The following is a 15,259-nucleotide window of genomic DNA, read 5'->3' as shown; positions in this document are numbered from 1 at the left end:
ACAAACTGCTTTGTGGTTCATTATCACTGCAACTGCCTTACATAACGCATCAAGGAGTCAAGTGCATGATGATGTGTTAGTTGTTCAGGAATCATCAGGAGCATGCAGCATTAAGAAGCTGAGGAAGAGCTTCTGAGGCTCATCATATTAACCATAATGCACTGATGTAGGAGTCCCCTTGATGCACTGACTCTCAGAACCACCGTCACACTCCTATTCTGATTGCAGTATGGCAGTCACCTAATACTATCTTGCCAAGTCTCCCTCTACAAAAATATGCTATATAATGGTTTTATCCTAGTTAAGAAAAGGCTACATGTCAAATGAATGAAACTGCTGTTAAATTGGCTCACCTGAGTAGAGGTGAATCCCATTGGCTGTCTCACCTGGGTAGGGGTGGATCCCATTGGTGTAGATTGGCTCATTGGTAGGCTGACCGTTGGTCTGGGGCGGGAGGGATGCGAACCCATTGACCCCCATGGGTGCTGCTAGGCTGGGCACGGCCGTGGCATTGATACCCGGCGGCGTGCTGGTGCCTGTAAATAGAGCAATCCTGTTTCATTACTGGGACCACAGGCCATGGTGGACATGGTTCACACTCCACAGTATGCAGCCTCTCTCTGACCAGCGTCTAATTGGACACTGGGGCTGGGGCCTCTGTCTGTTTGTGGCCTCAGCCTCTCCCCCTGGTCACATTTCAGGTTTGTCACCTTGTCCATGCTCTCTCGTCTTGTGCCAGATAGATGATTATTCTTCTCCCTAATCCCGGTGAAGGGCATTTAAGTAATGTAGGATTAAATTTGAAAGGCATTACCTGGGTGTATGTAGGCTTTGTGGATTACAGATGGCGGGTGGATGCAGAGGGGACTGAGCCACTTTATTTAATTCATTTCGAGAGACGCGTGAAGCTCCTGTCTTGGGCCAGTCTGCCTACTTAGTGTCGAGCCATCAAAGCTCTTCACAACAAGGGCCAGGAAGACAGGTCAAACTCAGGTCCAGGATTATCTCCCACAAATCTTTGCTCGTATATTGTATAGTCAAGGACTTTGCATCCAAAGTCATCAGATTGGCCGTGTTCCCGGAAACACACAAACAGTGGCCCATGATAGAGAGAGAGGGAGGGAGAGAGAGAGAAGGAGAGAGATAGAGCGAGATAGACCTAACCCACTCTATTCAATTAGTCAAAGCAGGAACATTTTACAGAAATTAATAAGGAAATGGTCTCAACAGAGAAAAATGTCCTTGTGTGTGCTACCTATATCCCCCCAATAGAATCCACATACTTTAACGATGACAGCTTCTCCATCCTAGAGGGGGAGATCAACCATTTCCAGGCCCAGGGACATGTAGTAGTTTGTGGCGACCTAAATGTCAGAACTGGACAAGAATCTGACACTCTCAGCACACAGGGGGACAAACACCTACCTGGAGGTGACAGTATTTAGACACAACTACGACGACATAACCAACATAACCAACAAAAAGTTCTGCAGCTCTGTCGGACGCTGGGTATGTACATAGTCAATGGTAGGCTTTGAGGGGACTCCTACGGTACACGTATAGGTAATCTCTTGGCAGTTGTAATGTAGACTACTTTATCACTGACCTCAACCCAAAATCTCTTTGAGCGTTCACAGTCAGTCCACTGACACCCCTATCAGATCCCAGCAAAATCACACTCTTGAACAGAGCTATGTTCAAGCATGAGGCATCAAAGCCAAAGGAACTGAATAATATTAAGAAATGCTATAGATGGAAGGAAAGTAGTGTGGAAATCTACAAAAAAACAATTAGGCAACAACAAATTCAATCCCTTCTAGACAATTTCCAGAACAAAATGTTTCACTGTAATAGTGAAGGTGTAAACTGGGCAGTAGAAAACCTAAACAGTATATTTGACCTCTCAGCTTCCCTATCAATCTAAAAAATTCAAGCAGACAACCTAAGAAAATTAACAACAATGACAATGATTTGATGAAGAATGCAAAAACAACCTAAGAAAGAAATTGAGAAACCTGTCCAATCAAAAACATAGAGTCCCAGAAAACCTAAGTCTCTCCTTCACTATGGTGAATCACTAAAACAATACAGAAATACACTATGGAAAAAGAAGGAACAGAAATCAGCTCAATGTAATTGAAGAATCCATAAAGTCTAACCACTTCCAGGAAAATTGGAAACAACACAAAGAGTTATCTATCCAAAACGGAGATGTGTGGATAAACCACTTCCCCAATCTTTTTGGCCCTATAACAAAGAACAAAGAACAAACAGCAAAAACATATACATCATCAAATACAAACCTTAGAATAAACTATTAAATACTACCAGAACCCACTGGATTATCCAATTACACTGAATGAACTACAGGAAAAAATACAAACCCCCCAACCCAAATTAAATGATAAAATATACAGACCACAAATTCCAATTGGCTATACTAAAACTCTTTAACATCATCCTCAGCTCTGGCATCTTCCCCAATAATTGGAATCAAGGACTGATCACCCCAATCCACAAAAGTGTAGACAAATTTGACCCCAATAACTACAGAGGGATATGAGTCAACAGCAACCTTGGGGAAATCCTCTGCATTATCATTAACAGCAGACTCGTACATTTCCTCAGTGAAAACAATGCACTGAGCAAATGTCAAATTGGCATTTTACCAAATTACCGTACGACAGACCACGTATTCACCCTGCACATCCTAATTGACCAACAAACAAACCAAAACAAAGGCAAAGTCTTCTCATGCTTTGTTGATTTCGAAAAACCCTTTGACTTAATTTGGCATGAGGTTCTACTATACAAATTGATGGAAAGTGGTGTTGGGGGAAAAACATACAACATTATAAAATGTATGTACACAAACAACAAGTGTGCGGTTAAAATTGGCAAAAAAACACAAACATTTCTTTCCACAGGGTCGGGGAATGAGATAGGGATGCAGCTTAAGCCCCACCCTCTTCAACATATATACTGTATCAACAAATTGGCAATGGGAATTTGAACAGTTTGCAGCACCCGGCCTCACCCTACTAGAATCTGAAGTCAAATGTCTACTATTTGCTGATGATCTGGTGCTTCTATCCCCAACCACCAAGGTTCTACAGCAGCACCTAGATCTTCTGCACAGATTCTGTCAGACCTGGGCCCTGACAGTAAATCTCAGTAAGACAAAAATAATGGTGCTGCAAAAAATGTCCAGTTGCCAGGACAACGAATAGAAATTCCATCTAGATACCGTAGCCCTGGGGTACACAAAAACTATACATACCTCGGCCTAAGGTAACTTCCACAAAGCTATGAATGATCTGAGAGACAATGCAAGAAGAAGAATGCATTCAAAAGGAACAAAAAAATCTGACCTACAAATTAGAAGCAGTTATAGAACCCATTGCCCTTTATGGTTGTGAGGTCTGTGGTCCACTCACCAACCAATAATTCCCAAAATGGGACAAACACCAAATTGAGAGACTCTGCATGCAGAATTCTGCAAAAATATACTCTGTGTACAACATAAAACACCAAATAATGCATGTAGTGCAGAATTAGGCCAATACCCGAAAATGATCAAAATCCAGAAAAGAGACGTTAAATTCTACAACCACCTAAAAGGAAGAGATTCCCAAACCTTCCATAACAAAGCCATCACCTACAGAGAAATTAACCTGGAGAAGAGTCCCCTAAGCAAGCTGGTCCTGGGGCTCTGTTCACAAGCACAAAGGACAGCAACAGCAACACAATTAAACCCAACCAAATCATGAGAAATCTAAAATATAATTACTTGACACATTGGAAAGAATTTACAAAAAAACTGAGCAAACTAGAACGCTATTTGGCCCTAAACAGAGAGTACACAAAGGCAGAATACCTGACCAATGTGACTGACCAAAACTAAGGAAAGATTTGACTATGTACAGACTCAGTGAGCATAGCCTTGCTATTGAGAAAGGCCACTGAAGGAAGACCTGGCTCTCAAGAGAAGACAGGTTATGTGCTGTGCAATCACAGCAGTATGATTTGTGACCTGTTGCCACAAGAAAAGAGCAACCAGTGAAAAACAAACTCCATTGTAAATACAACCCATATTTAGGTTGATTTATTTTCCCTTTTGTACTTTAACTATTTGCACATCATTACAACACTGTATAATACAACACTGACATAATATATTTGAAATGTCTTTATTCTTTTGGAACTTCTGTGAGTATAATTTTTATTGTTTATTTCACATTTGTTTATTATCTATTTCACTTGCTTTGGCAATGTAAACATATGTTTCCCATACCAATAAAGCCCCTTAAATTGAAATTGAAATGGAAATTGAATTGAGGGAGAGAGACTGGGAGAGAGAGAGGGAAAAGGAGAGAGGCCGTACACTGTGGCGGCCAATGAGGGCCGGGGGATGTCATACATCATAACCCATTATGCCTCACTCACGACATGTCTTCTCTATCTTACTTTAGGGCCCTCTGTCACTCTGGCCATCTCTAACTTCACCACTACCAAAAGGGCACACTATTTTGTTCTCTAGACTTCTCCACTACCAAAAGGCAGTCTGTATTTTTGTCCCTTTTAAAAGAGACAGAGATGAAAAGAAACCTGATAATGTCTAAAGAACTGTACTAACAGCCAGGGCAGAATACATTATATTAGCACGGCTTGTACACGGCTCACTAATGAATATAGTGAAGTATTACAGGCACGTAGGAGGGAGGGTTGGGGAAGGATGGGGAGTCCAGTCCTGGCTGTGTATTTGTACCTGAGGAGGGTGTCATTGGGGCAGCCACCAGACCGTTGACGTTGAAAGCTGCCATTTGCTGCATTTGTGCCGCAGCGATGGCTGCCATGGGGTTTAGATACGAGTTCTGGGTCGCCGCCATTAGCGCTGCTTGCTGTTGCATCATCTGCTGTGGCATTGAAGAGAGAGAGAGGAAGGGGGGGTGAGGGAAAGAGGACGGAGAGGGAGGCAGCAGGAGAGAGGGGGGGGGGGAGACGGTGAGAGGGGGGAAAGGGAGACGGGGAGAGAGAGAGGCAGGGTGAAATCGCCGCAGGACGAGGGACATGTTTACTTTCACATCAATGTTTTCTTGGCCATGTTGTTGAATAGACAGGTCTCTGTTGCCCCGGAGCCCTGCTACTTAACAGCACTACTGCTTTACAGGGCTGCTGCTCATTACAAACAACAGATAACGCAATATAATCAGATGAAGCTAGAGAGCAGACAGTCAGACAGTTAGCCTGCTTTACTGTGCGTGAGTGGGTGATTCTCACCTGGCAGGGCGAGCTGTTAGTTACAGTGTGAGTGCAAACTCTACAGTTTCCAAACTTGAGGAGATGTTAACTTCAGGTGTGAACGTAGGTAGACAGAGTGTGTATGGCAAGCTATCAGGAGGAGCCGTGACTCGCATGCGCAGAGTGTAAAAGCTCACCGTCTCCTCCCCCGTGGAGCCGAGACTTACAGCGTGAGAGTAGGCACCATAGGCCCCAAACTGGATGGTCATGGGGCTGAAGATGCCGAGCTGGCCCGCCATCTGATGCATCCTACGCAGGGTCCGCTCCTTGTCCGTGTCAGCAAACTTCACCACCAGGCTGGAGGACGCCCCCTGGGGATACCCACACTGCAATCAGTCAAGACAACACTCATCTCAGCAATGGACAGACACACACCACTCTCAGTCAAGACAACACTCATCTCTGCAATGGACAGACACACACCACACTCAGTCAAGACAACACTCATCTCAGCAATGGACAGACACACACCACACTCAGTCAAGACAACACTCATCTCAGCAATGGACAGACACACACCACACTCAGTCAAGACAACACTCATCTCAGCAATGGACAGACACACACCCCTCTCAGTGATACACATACTTCAATGACTATGCACATACCACACAACACCAGACACACACCACACAACACCAGACACATACCACACAACACCAGACACACACCACCAGACACACACCACACAACACCAGACACATACCACACAACACCAGCCACATACCACACAACACCAGACACACACCACCAGACACACACCACACAACACCAGACACACACTACACAACACCCGACACACACCACACAAGGTCTGAGCTGACTCAGTGCATGTTTTAAATGACTCCAATCTGAGCTGTGTAGAGACAGTGGGAATAGTGGGTGATCTGTGGGTTGAGTGAACTTTAGACTACTAGTGTACACACTGAGTATACAAAACATTAAGAACACCTGCTCTTTCCATGAGTTAGACTGACCAGGTGAATCCAGGTGAAAGCTATGATCCCTTATTGATGTCACTTGTTAAATCCACTTCAACCAGTGTAGATGAAGGGGAGGAGACAGGTTAAAACATTATTTTAAAGTCTTGAGACAATTGAGACATGGATTGTGGATGTGTGTCATTCAGAGGTTGAATGGGAAAAACTAAATATTGAAGTGCCTTTAAAAAGGGCATGGAGTAAGTGTCAGGCGTAACGGTTTGTGTCACAAACTGCAACACTGCTATTTTTTTTACACAACAGTTTCCTGTGTGTAATAAGAATGGTCCACCACCAAAAGGACATCCAGCCAACTTGACACAACTGTGGGAAGCATTGGAGTCAACATGGGCCAGCATCCCTGTGGAACGCTTTATACACCTTGTAGAGTCCACGTCCCGATGAATTGAGGCTGTTCTGAGTGCAAAGGGGGTGCAACTCAACATTAGGAAGGCATTCCTAATGTTTGGTATACTCAGTGTACATTGGAGTGAACTGTGATCCTTAGTGTGGTCCCAGAGTAGTCCCAGTCCCCCTCCTGCCGCTCAACTGAATACGATACTCCATAATGAGGTCTGACTGGAGCCTTTGGCGTGCACAGGGAGAAGTATTGACTAATGACAGTGCCTTATGGCAGATATAGTGCTGTATTGATGTCTGTGCTTCTGAGTTTGGATCCAATTAAATCATTTGAGAGACAGAGACCAGAGTCAGTTCTTCATATGACGTCCAGGGAGAGGAGAAGAGAGGAGAGGAGAGGAGAGGAGAGGAGAGGAGAGGAGAGGAGAGGAGGCTGCCAGACAGGCAGAGAGATAGACACAGAAAGCCTCAGACACTGTCAAGAGGCCCAGTTCCCATTTATTATTATTATTTCCAGCCAGTGCACGCTGCGCTGAGAGAGAGAGATACCCAGGAACTGCTACTGCGGTTGCACCCAGGAAAGGTCAGAAGGACACAGCCAGGGGGAATTCAGGATGTGATTAGTCAGATCAGAAAAGCAAAGACACGGGGAGAGAAAAGGACTCCATAATCATGACTTGTATCTTTCATATAATGTGTCATCTTGACAGGGTCAAAACAAATGCCTCCTTTGATTTGTATTTTGATTTCAATATTTTCTTGCACGGTACAAATCGGAAAGAAATGGAAACTACAGGGAGACAGAGAGAGATGAGGACTTTGTGTGTGTGTGTCCTTTGATTTGTATTTTGATTTCAATATTTCCTGTGTGTGTGTGTGTGTGTGTGTGTGTGTGTGTGTGTGTGTGTGTGTGTGTGTGTGTGTGTGTGTGTGTGTGTGTGTGTGTGTGTGTCCTTTGATTTGTATTTTGATTTCAATATTTCCTGTGTGTGTGTGTGTGTGTGTGTGTGTGTGTGTGTGTGTGTGTGTGTGTGTGTGTGTGTGTGTGTGTGTGTGTGAGAGTGTTTTGTGTGTGTGTGTGTGTGTGTGTGTGTGTGTGTGTGTGTGTGTGTGTGTGTGTGTGTGTGTGTGTGTGTGTGTCTCAACAGCCAGAATGTAACCGCTCCTGGGTCCCAAAAGCAGAAGGCCTTATGGTGGGTTCCAGTGGCGCTTCTGGCGCTGGAAGCAAAACAGAACAAACACAAAGTCCCCCAACAAATAAAGAAACAAACAAACTCCCTCACGTGGTGAATTTGAATGCAGTGAGTGAGTTTTGAGCCTGTCCACCAATAGCGATGTGTGTGTCTCCTGCACTGTGCTGTAGAGGCTGGGTGGGTGTCGGGAGGGGTGTCAGCCTGCACCCTGGGGGACAGTGTGTGTCATATTGGATTCTTCCTGTCAGAGGAGCCAGCCCTCTTCAGTCCTGCACCTGCCAGCCAGCGCCTCACCTCAGGCCAAGGGGGACCCATCTGGTTCTGTTCCCAAGATGCCATTTCAATTAGCTGAATCAATATGGCGGAGTACCGCTCTAATGGTACACTGTTTTGTCCTTTCTAATTTCATTTTCTTCCCACCTCCTGACCTTTCACTGTTCTTTCCCTTTCTTCTGCTGGGGCTGGTGGAGGGACAGGGCTGTCGGTTTTAATGAGGTCTGCGCTGAGCAAACATCCCTCCAGCGCATCTCTGACCGGCCGCACAGCGCCTCTGCACCCGCTTCCCTTTCCTTTAACAGAGCGAGGGGCTGGCACTTAGATCACATTCATTTTCTGCTTTATGTAGCTGTGTATTCCTTTATCTATTTATAACCATTTTTCATTAACCATTCTTCATTTATTCATGAAGAACACATTGTGAGCAGCAAGAAGAAGGCTTGGGAGGGGGAGAGCTTCGGGCAGCCTCTACTCAAAGCACTGTGACTCAGCACTGTGACTCAGGACTCACTGGTGTCTCCCCGCCTGCATAGTGCAGAGCAGAGTAGAGTATCAGGGAGCAAGAAACAGTCTGCAGAGCCAGCCTAAAGTAGCACTAAAACTGAAACACTACCACAGCTCCTATTCACTATGGTACTGGAGAGAGAACAAACTGTGCTGGGCTTAGCATCTCATACTCTCAAAGAATTCCCTAAAACAGAATTGACTCAGTCAGAGCCTCTTCACCCTATCGAAACATATCTAGTGTAAGAACAAAGGATTTCATACCTTCTACTTCTAGTACTGTTATTCTAACTGATACATCCTGACTGGATCTCCAGCCCAATCTCTAGGAGAGAGAGGGGACTTCAGAGGGAGAATTCACTGGAGGGGATCAGAGGACTTCATCCATCTGAAAAAAACTGGGAATAATTCAGCCACTCTCTCTCACTCTCGCTCTCTCTCTCTCTCTCTCTCTCTCCTTTCTCTCTCTCCTTTCTCTCTCTCTCTCTCTCCTTTCTCTCTCTATTCTCTGTCTCTCTCTATTCTCTGTCTCTCTCTATTCTCTGTCTCTCTCTATTCTCTGTCTCTCTCTATTCTCTGTCTCTCTCTATTCTCTGTCTATTCTCTGTCTCTCTCTATTCTCTGTCTCTCTCTATTCTCTCTCTCTCTCTCTCTCGCTCTCACTCTCTCTCTCTCTCTCTCTCTCCTTTCTCTCTCTATTCTCTGTCTCTCTCTAGTCTCTGTCTCTCTCCATTCTCCGTCTCTCTCTATTCTCTGTCTCTCTCCCAGCAGAAAATCAGAACCTGACAAACAAACAAAAATAATAACCTCCAACGGCATGACTCCTGTCTCGAAAGAAAATGAATTCAGTGAATTTGATAAGGGGCAACAGGGAGCCTTCACTTTTGATGGTTACAGCTGAGGAATTGTCACAGGTTCAATAACTAATCTAATTTTGAGAACAACACACTTGACTTGTGAAAAACTCACATTGGATTTTGTGTACAGGCCAAAACGTGAAGAAAAAAAAATAGGAAATGTAATTGAGGGATTAGAAATAAGCTACAAGAGTGAAACGGCATTAGGTTTTTTATCTGCTCATAGCCCTGATATGAAGACACTGGTGTGAAGTGGGTACTATACAGACATGTAAACACACACTCAGACTTTATCCTCAGCAGAAGCTTATGACCACAAAATACGGGCAATAATGTGTGGAAGCCTGTCTTAACAGAATACTAATGACAAACCACTACTTTACTAACATAATGGCAACCATGTAGAATGGTTCTGTAATCATTCAACTTCTATACTTCATGGACATAGCAGAAATTCCAGTCTCCTCAATATGACGTAAAAACAGGGAATGCTTTGTAAGCTGTTGCACTAAACCCTGGTTCAGTGACATTATTGGGCTCCATCCTTGCTGAAAGGGTTAAACCCAAAGCCATAAATGAGATAATCAAATTGAAGATAACAAGTTTGTCCAGTAATTGGATGAGGCCTCCATGTGAGCCTCCAGTTCAACTCCAGTTGAACCGGTCTCTCCACATATCCCCGTGGGCCTGATGGGAGGTATGTGTCTCCGTCTGTCTGTCTGTCTTTTTGTCTGCATTGGTCCATACTGTTCACCAAGGGCCTGGCAACATGACCTACCCACTACACTCACCCACTTTAACAATGCACACAAACACACCATTAAAATACACATCATATCAACACTATTTACATGAAGTATATACCTAGCCAAATACACACACAGTGTAAGCAATCTCAAGCAATAAAAGTTTTTCTTCTCGTATCTGTGTTAGAAATTCGATCATGCTTTCATCCAGCGTAGGAGAGAGAGACAGAGAGTGACACTGTATATATACGTAATATGACATTTGTAATGTCTTTATTGTTTTGAAACTTCTGTATGTGTAATGTTTACGGTTAATGTTTATTGTTTATTTCACTTTTGTATATTATCTACCTCACTTGCTTTGGCAATGTTAACACATGTTTCCCATGACAATAAAGCCCCTTGAACTGAATTGTGTTGAGTGAGAGAGACAGAGAGTGAGAGAGACAGAGAGTGAGAGAGAGACAATGAGAGAGAGACAGAGAAAGAGAGAGAGTGAGAGAGAGAGAGAGAGAGAGAGAGACAGAGAGTGAGAAAGAGAGTGAAAGAGAGAGAGACAGAGAGAGAGAGAGAGAAAGAGAGTGAGAGAGAGAGAGACACAGAGAGAGAGAGAGACAGAGAGAGAGAGAGAGAGAGAGAGAGAGAGAGAGAGAGAGAGAGAGAGAGAGAGTATTATGTGTCATGCTCTTTAGCTTTGTGTTATCTCTCATTAATCTGGCTCTCCACTACCTCTCTTGCACTCCCTTCCCTCCTCTCACACACTGTCTCACTCCTGCCAACACTAGTGAGCTCAGCAGACCCTGTCACCGCCGGTGCGACACAGAACACGGCCATGTCTGCAATTTGCTGGGTGCTGTCTGCCCCCGGCTCAGCCATTTGAAGCCCTGCCACCTGTGTCTCCCACTTCTCTCTCTCTCTCTCTCTCCCTCCCTCTCCCTCCCCCCCCCCCCCCACCCCCCCCTCTCCACTGCCTTAATTCAACAGCTGAACCAAGAGAGCGTCGGCCTGTTTGGAGCCTGATTACCTTTTAAGTTCAATTAGGGGCACCTGCAATCTGCATCAATTAAAGACCTGATCTATCAGCCGCTGCCCTTCGCCAATGTATTTTGGTCTGTGCAGGTATTATTTACGGCCGGATGTGGCTGCCAGCTAACACAGATGCTCTAGAGTTGAACATTAAGAGAGAGCTCTTTGTGCGAGACTGGTCCAGACCCCACAGCTGGCAGTAGGTTAGAGAGCCTCTCTGGATCCTGCCTCCTGTTAGTCGGTTGTTGACGACATGTGGCACTGATATTATCCAAATGAACTGCATCCCCCTCGGTATCAAAGCCTTAGCTCGGTACTAAAGGCCACCTTGCCTATTAATCTGACTGGGACTTGGACGTAGGATATAGAAGTAACAGGTGCAGGGGTTGAGGGCGAGATATGGATAATATAGATTATTAATGAGCTTTTGGATGGCTCTGGATACAACTCCGGGTCTGTTTGGGGCTCCATATGTCGCCTTGGACAGTTCATCTGCAGCTCTCAAGTGGTTTAGCTGGCTTTGGTACTGACCCTGTGTTACTGCAGGCTGGGCAGGGCAGGGGCTCAGTGCAGCAACAGACATACAAACCCAAAGTTGTTTTTTTACCCCTCCTTAAGCTTGTGACTTCTAATGCTATTGCAAAACGTGTCAGACAGCATCAGTAAGGGAAATATGTGTAAATGACATCTGGCTTCCAGGACACTATCCTGTTGCCAGAGAGCTGAAGTAAATATTTACAGCAAAACATCAATGGAGTGTATGAACTTAAGGTGTCTGCCAGGGACTGTGAATCTAAAATATGCATGGAGATTCTGTGTTATTCATCATCTTCCCTTAGTAAAACATATTTAATGATGGCCATTACATGCCAGATAACAAGCATAACAACCCCAATTTGTAATTACTGCAGTTTGACAGGAGTTGCAGGATATCCAATAGTTAGGATGAGTCCCAGCATGTTGGGTAGGAGGAGATGTTTGTGTTTAGAGAAATACAGCAAAATACTGTAAAACACTTTGGTTCCACGGTTTATTCTCTACTATCGTGGTCTCAAATGAATCGTCCAAGCAGGCTTGCTACAAAACCTACCTATAAGTGTAATAACTAGTCTCCTAAGACTCGTAAGTTGTGCTAGTATATTGCATTTTCCAATTAAATACGCTGAAAGATAAGCTCTGTGTGAATGTTGTGTTTTTAGACTGAAGGAGAATTCATTATTTCCATGATTGATTATTTTCCTCTACGGAAAAGTACCTCCCAATGAGTGTGCACTAAATCAATTATTACATTTTTGATTTCAGATATTTTTCAGGGACGATTTCCATATTTGAACGTGAAATAATATTAATCTTGCATATATATTCTAGGACACACAATGTATAGTATTCATATATCATTACAAAATGATTTCCATAGATACAGACTGGTTAAAAGGAATAATAAATATGAGAGGAGATATACAGGTGTAGGATCTTAATTTGACCAGTTTCTCACAGCAGGAGTAATCCTGCAGCAACAGGAAATGTGAATTCTTGTGTGGATTATAACAAACTGACAGTTTTGTAGGGGTTCATAAATTGTTAGTTAGGACAAATCAAGTCAGACATTTTAAAGTTGTGTGTGTGTGTGTGCGTGCGTGCGTGCGTGTGTGTGTGTGTGTGTGTGTGTGTAACACGGTTATACTCACTGGCATGGTCTGTCCGCCGTGCAGGCTGTTGATGGCCGCCTGTGCTTCTGCGTGGCTGGAGAACTTGACAAAGGCACAGCCTGCACACACACGCGCCCACACCGATAGACAGGGGGATAGAGGGAGAGAGAGAGAGAGAGAGAGAGAGAGAGAGAGAGAGAGAGAGAGAGAGAGAGAGAGAGAGAGAGAGAGAGAGATGCAGCATCAGTGAGCTGGCCTTGAGTAAGGCAAAAACATTCATTACCATTATTTTCATGTTATCTAGTTTGTTAATGTATTCTGCCATTTGTGTTTTCAGTGCATAACTCTGAATAAATCATTCTAATTGTAGTGAAGGCATTAGCTGCATGGAACATCCTGTCCCTCGCCCATTTCTAATTCCACCCCTCTACGCTGGAGCACAGGAGCAACAGCATCTACCACCGAGCCTTGGTTGTGATTATTAATCTGTTTAATATTTACACATTGTGATCTGTGTGCAGTCTATCATAAAACAGATTATGATGACAAAGGCATACTATTATAATATGCCTATCTGCCAGTATCTTTGCTTGTGTATATTTTTCTACTAAGGGCTTTGCTCAAGGGGCATTCAAATCATCTTAAATCTGTTGCCTGGTTTATGCAAAAATCTACAGGAACAGAAAAAAAACTGAAGGTAGCATTCTTGGGGTTTCAAATAATTATCTTCTGATTTCGATCACCATAATATGTTAAACAAGATTTAACGTATAAAAATGTATGCACATGGTTAAAAAGAAACACACAAATATGTAACTATTCCAAGGAATAAATTGTCTTAACATATTCTGATCTATCAGAATACACATGTTTATTGAGGGAGAGATAATAAAACAGAGAAAGACTATGCACAATAAAGAAAGTGTTGTACTGTATAAAAGTGTTGTACTGTTTAAGTGTTATACTGCATAAAAGTGTTATACTGTATAAAAGTGCTGTACTGTATAAAAGTGTTGTACCGTTTAAGTGTTGTACTGTATAAAAGCGTTACACTGTATAAAAGTGTTGTACTGTATAAAAGTGTTGTACTGTATAAAAGTGTTGCACTGTTTAAAAGTGCTGCACTGTTTGAAAGTGTTATACTGTATAAAAGTGTTGTATTGTCTAAAAGTGTTGTACTGTATAAAAGTGTTGTACTGTATAAAAGTGTTGTACTGTATAAAAGTGCTGTACTGTATAAAAGTGTTGTACTTTATAAAAGTGTTATACTGTAGAAAAGTGTTGTACTGTATAAAAGTATTGTACTGTATAAAAGTGTTGTACTGTATAAAAGTGTTGTACTGTCTAAAAGTGTTGTACTGTATAAAAGTGTTGTACTGTCTAAAAGTGTTGTACTGCATAAAAGTTTTGTACTGTATAAAGTGGTATACTGTCTAAAAGTGTTGTACTGTCTAAAAGTGTTGTACTGTTTAAGTGTTGTACTGTATAAAAGCGTTACACTGTATAAAAGTGTTATACTGTCTAAAAGTGTTGTACTTTCTAAAAGTGTTGTATGGTCTAAAAGTGTTGTACTGTATACAAGTGTTGTACTGTCTAAAAGTGTTGTACTGTCTAAAAGTGTTGTACTGTATAAAAGTGTTGTACTGTATAAAAGTGTTGTACTGTCTAAAAGTGTTGTACTGTCTAAAAGTGTTGAACTGTATAAAAGTGTTGTACTGCATAAAAGTGTTGTACTGTATAAAAGTGTTGTACTGTATAAAAGTGTTGTACTGTTTAAAAGTGTTGTACTGTATAAAAGTGTTGTACTGTATAAAATTGTTGTACTGTATAAAAGTGTTGTACTGTTTAAAAGTGTTGTACTGTATAAAAGTGTTGTACTGTATAAAATTGTTGTACTGTATAAAAGTGTTGTACTGTTTGAAAGTGTTGTACTGTTTAAGTGTTGTACTGTATAAAAGTGTTGTACTGTATAAAAGTGTTGTACTGTTTAAGTGTTGTACTGTATAAAAGTGTTGTACTGTATAAAAGTGTTATACTGTATAAAAGTGTTGTACTGTATAAAAGTGTTGTACTGTTTAAGTGTTGTACTGTATAAAAGTGTTGTACTGTATAAAAGTGTTATACTGTATAAAAGTGTTGTACTGTATAAAAGTGTTGTACTGTTTAAGTGTTGTACTGTATAAAAGTGTTGTACTGTCTAAAAGTGTTGTACTGTATAAAAGTGTTGTACTGTTTGAAAGTGTTGTACTGTATAAAAGTGTTGTACTGTATAAAAGTGTTGTACTGTATAAAAGTGTTGTACTGTTTAAAAGTGTTGTACTGTATAAAAGTGTTGTACTGTATAAAATTGTTGTACTGTATAAAAGT

At 42.5% G+C, this 15,259-nt stretch overlaps 1 protein-coding gene across 1 annotated transcript in view; it reads right to left on the bottom strand.

Moving 5' to 3' along the window:
- The window catches only part of LOC139384539 (CUGBP Elav-like family member 4), a 204,733-nt gene that overhangs the window by 29,346 nt on the left and 160,128 nt on the right, over nt 1–15,259 (bottom strand). Inside the window, exons 5-8 of the mRNA XM_071129375.1 lie at nt 12,932–13,011; nt 5,469–5,612; nt 4,769–4,913; nt 387–536 (exon numbers count right to left, since the gene is read on the bottom strand). Of these exons, the coding sequence (XP_070985476.1) occupies nt 387–536; nt 4,769–4,913; nt 5,469–5,612; nt 12,932–13,011 (519 nt within the window). The remainder of the gene's footprint in view (nt 1–386; nt 537–4,768; nt 4,914–5,468; nt 5,613–12,931; nt 13,012–15,259) is intronic.

The sequence above is a fragment of the Oncorhynchus clarkii genome, chromosome 26, assembly GCF_045791955.1.
Source record: "Oncorhynchus clarkii lewisi isolate Uvic-CL-2024 chromosome 26, UVic_Ocla_1.0, whole genome shotgun sequence".
In the NCBI taxonomy this organism is placed as follows: Eukaryota; Metazoa; Chordata; class Actinopteri; order Salmoniformes; family Salmonidae; genus Oncorhynchus; species Oncorhynchus clarkii.
The sequence above is the reverse complement of the archived record's forward strand: the minus strand, read 5'-3'. Positions and strand labels throughout refer to the sequence as shown.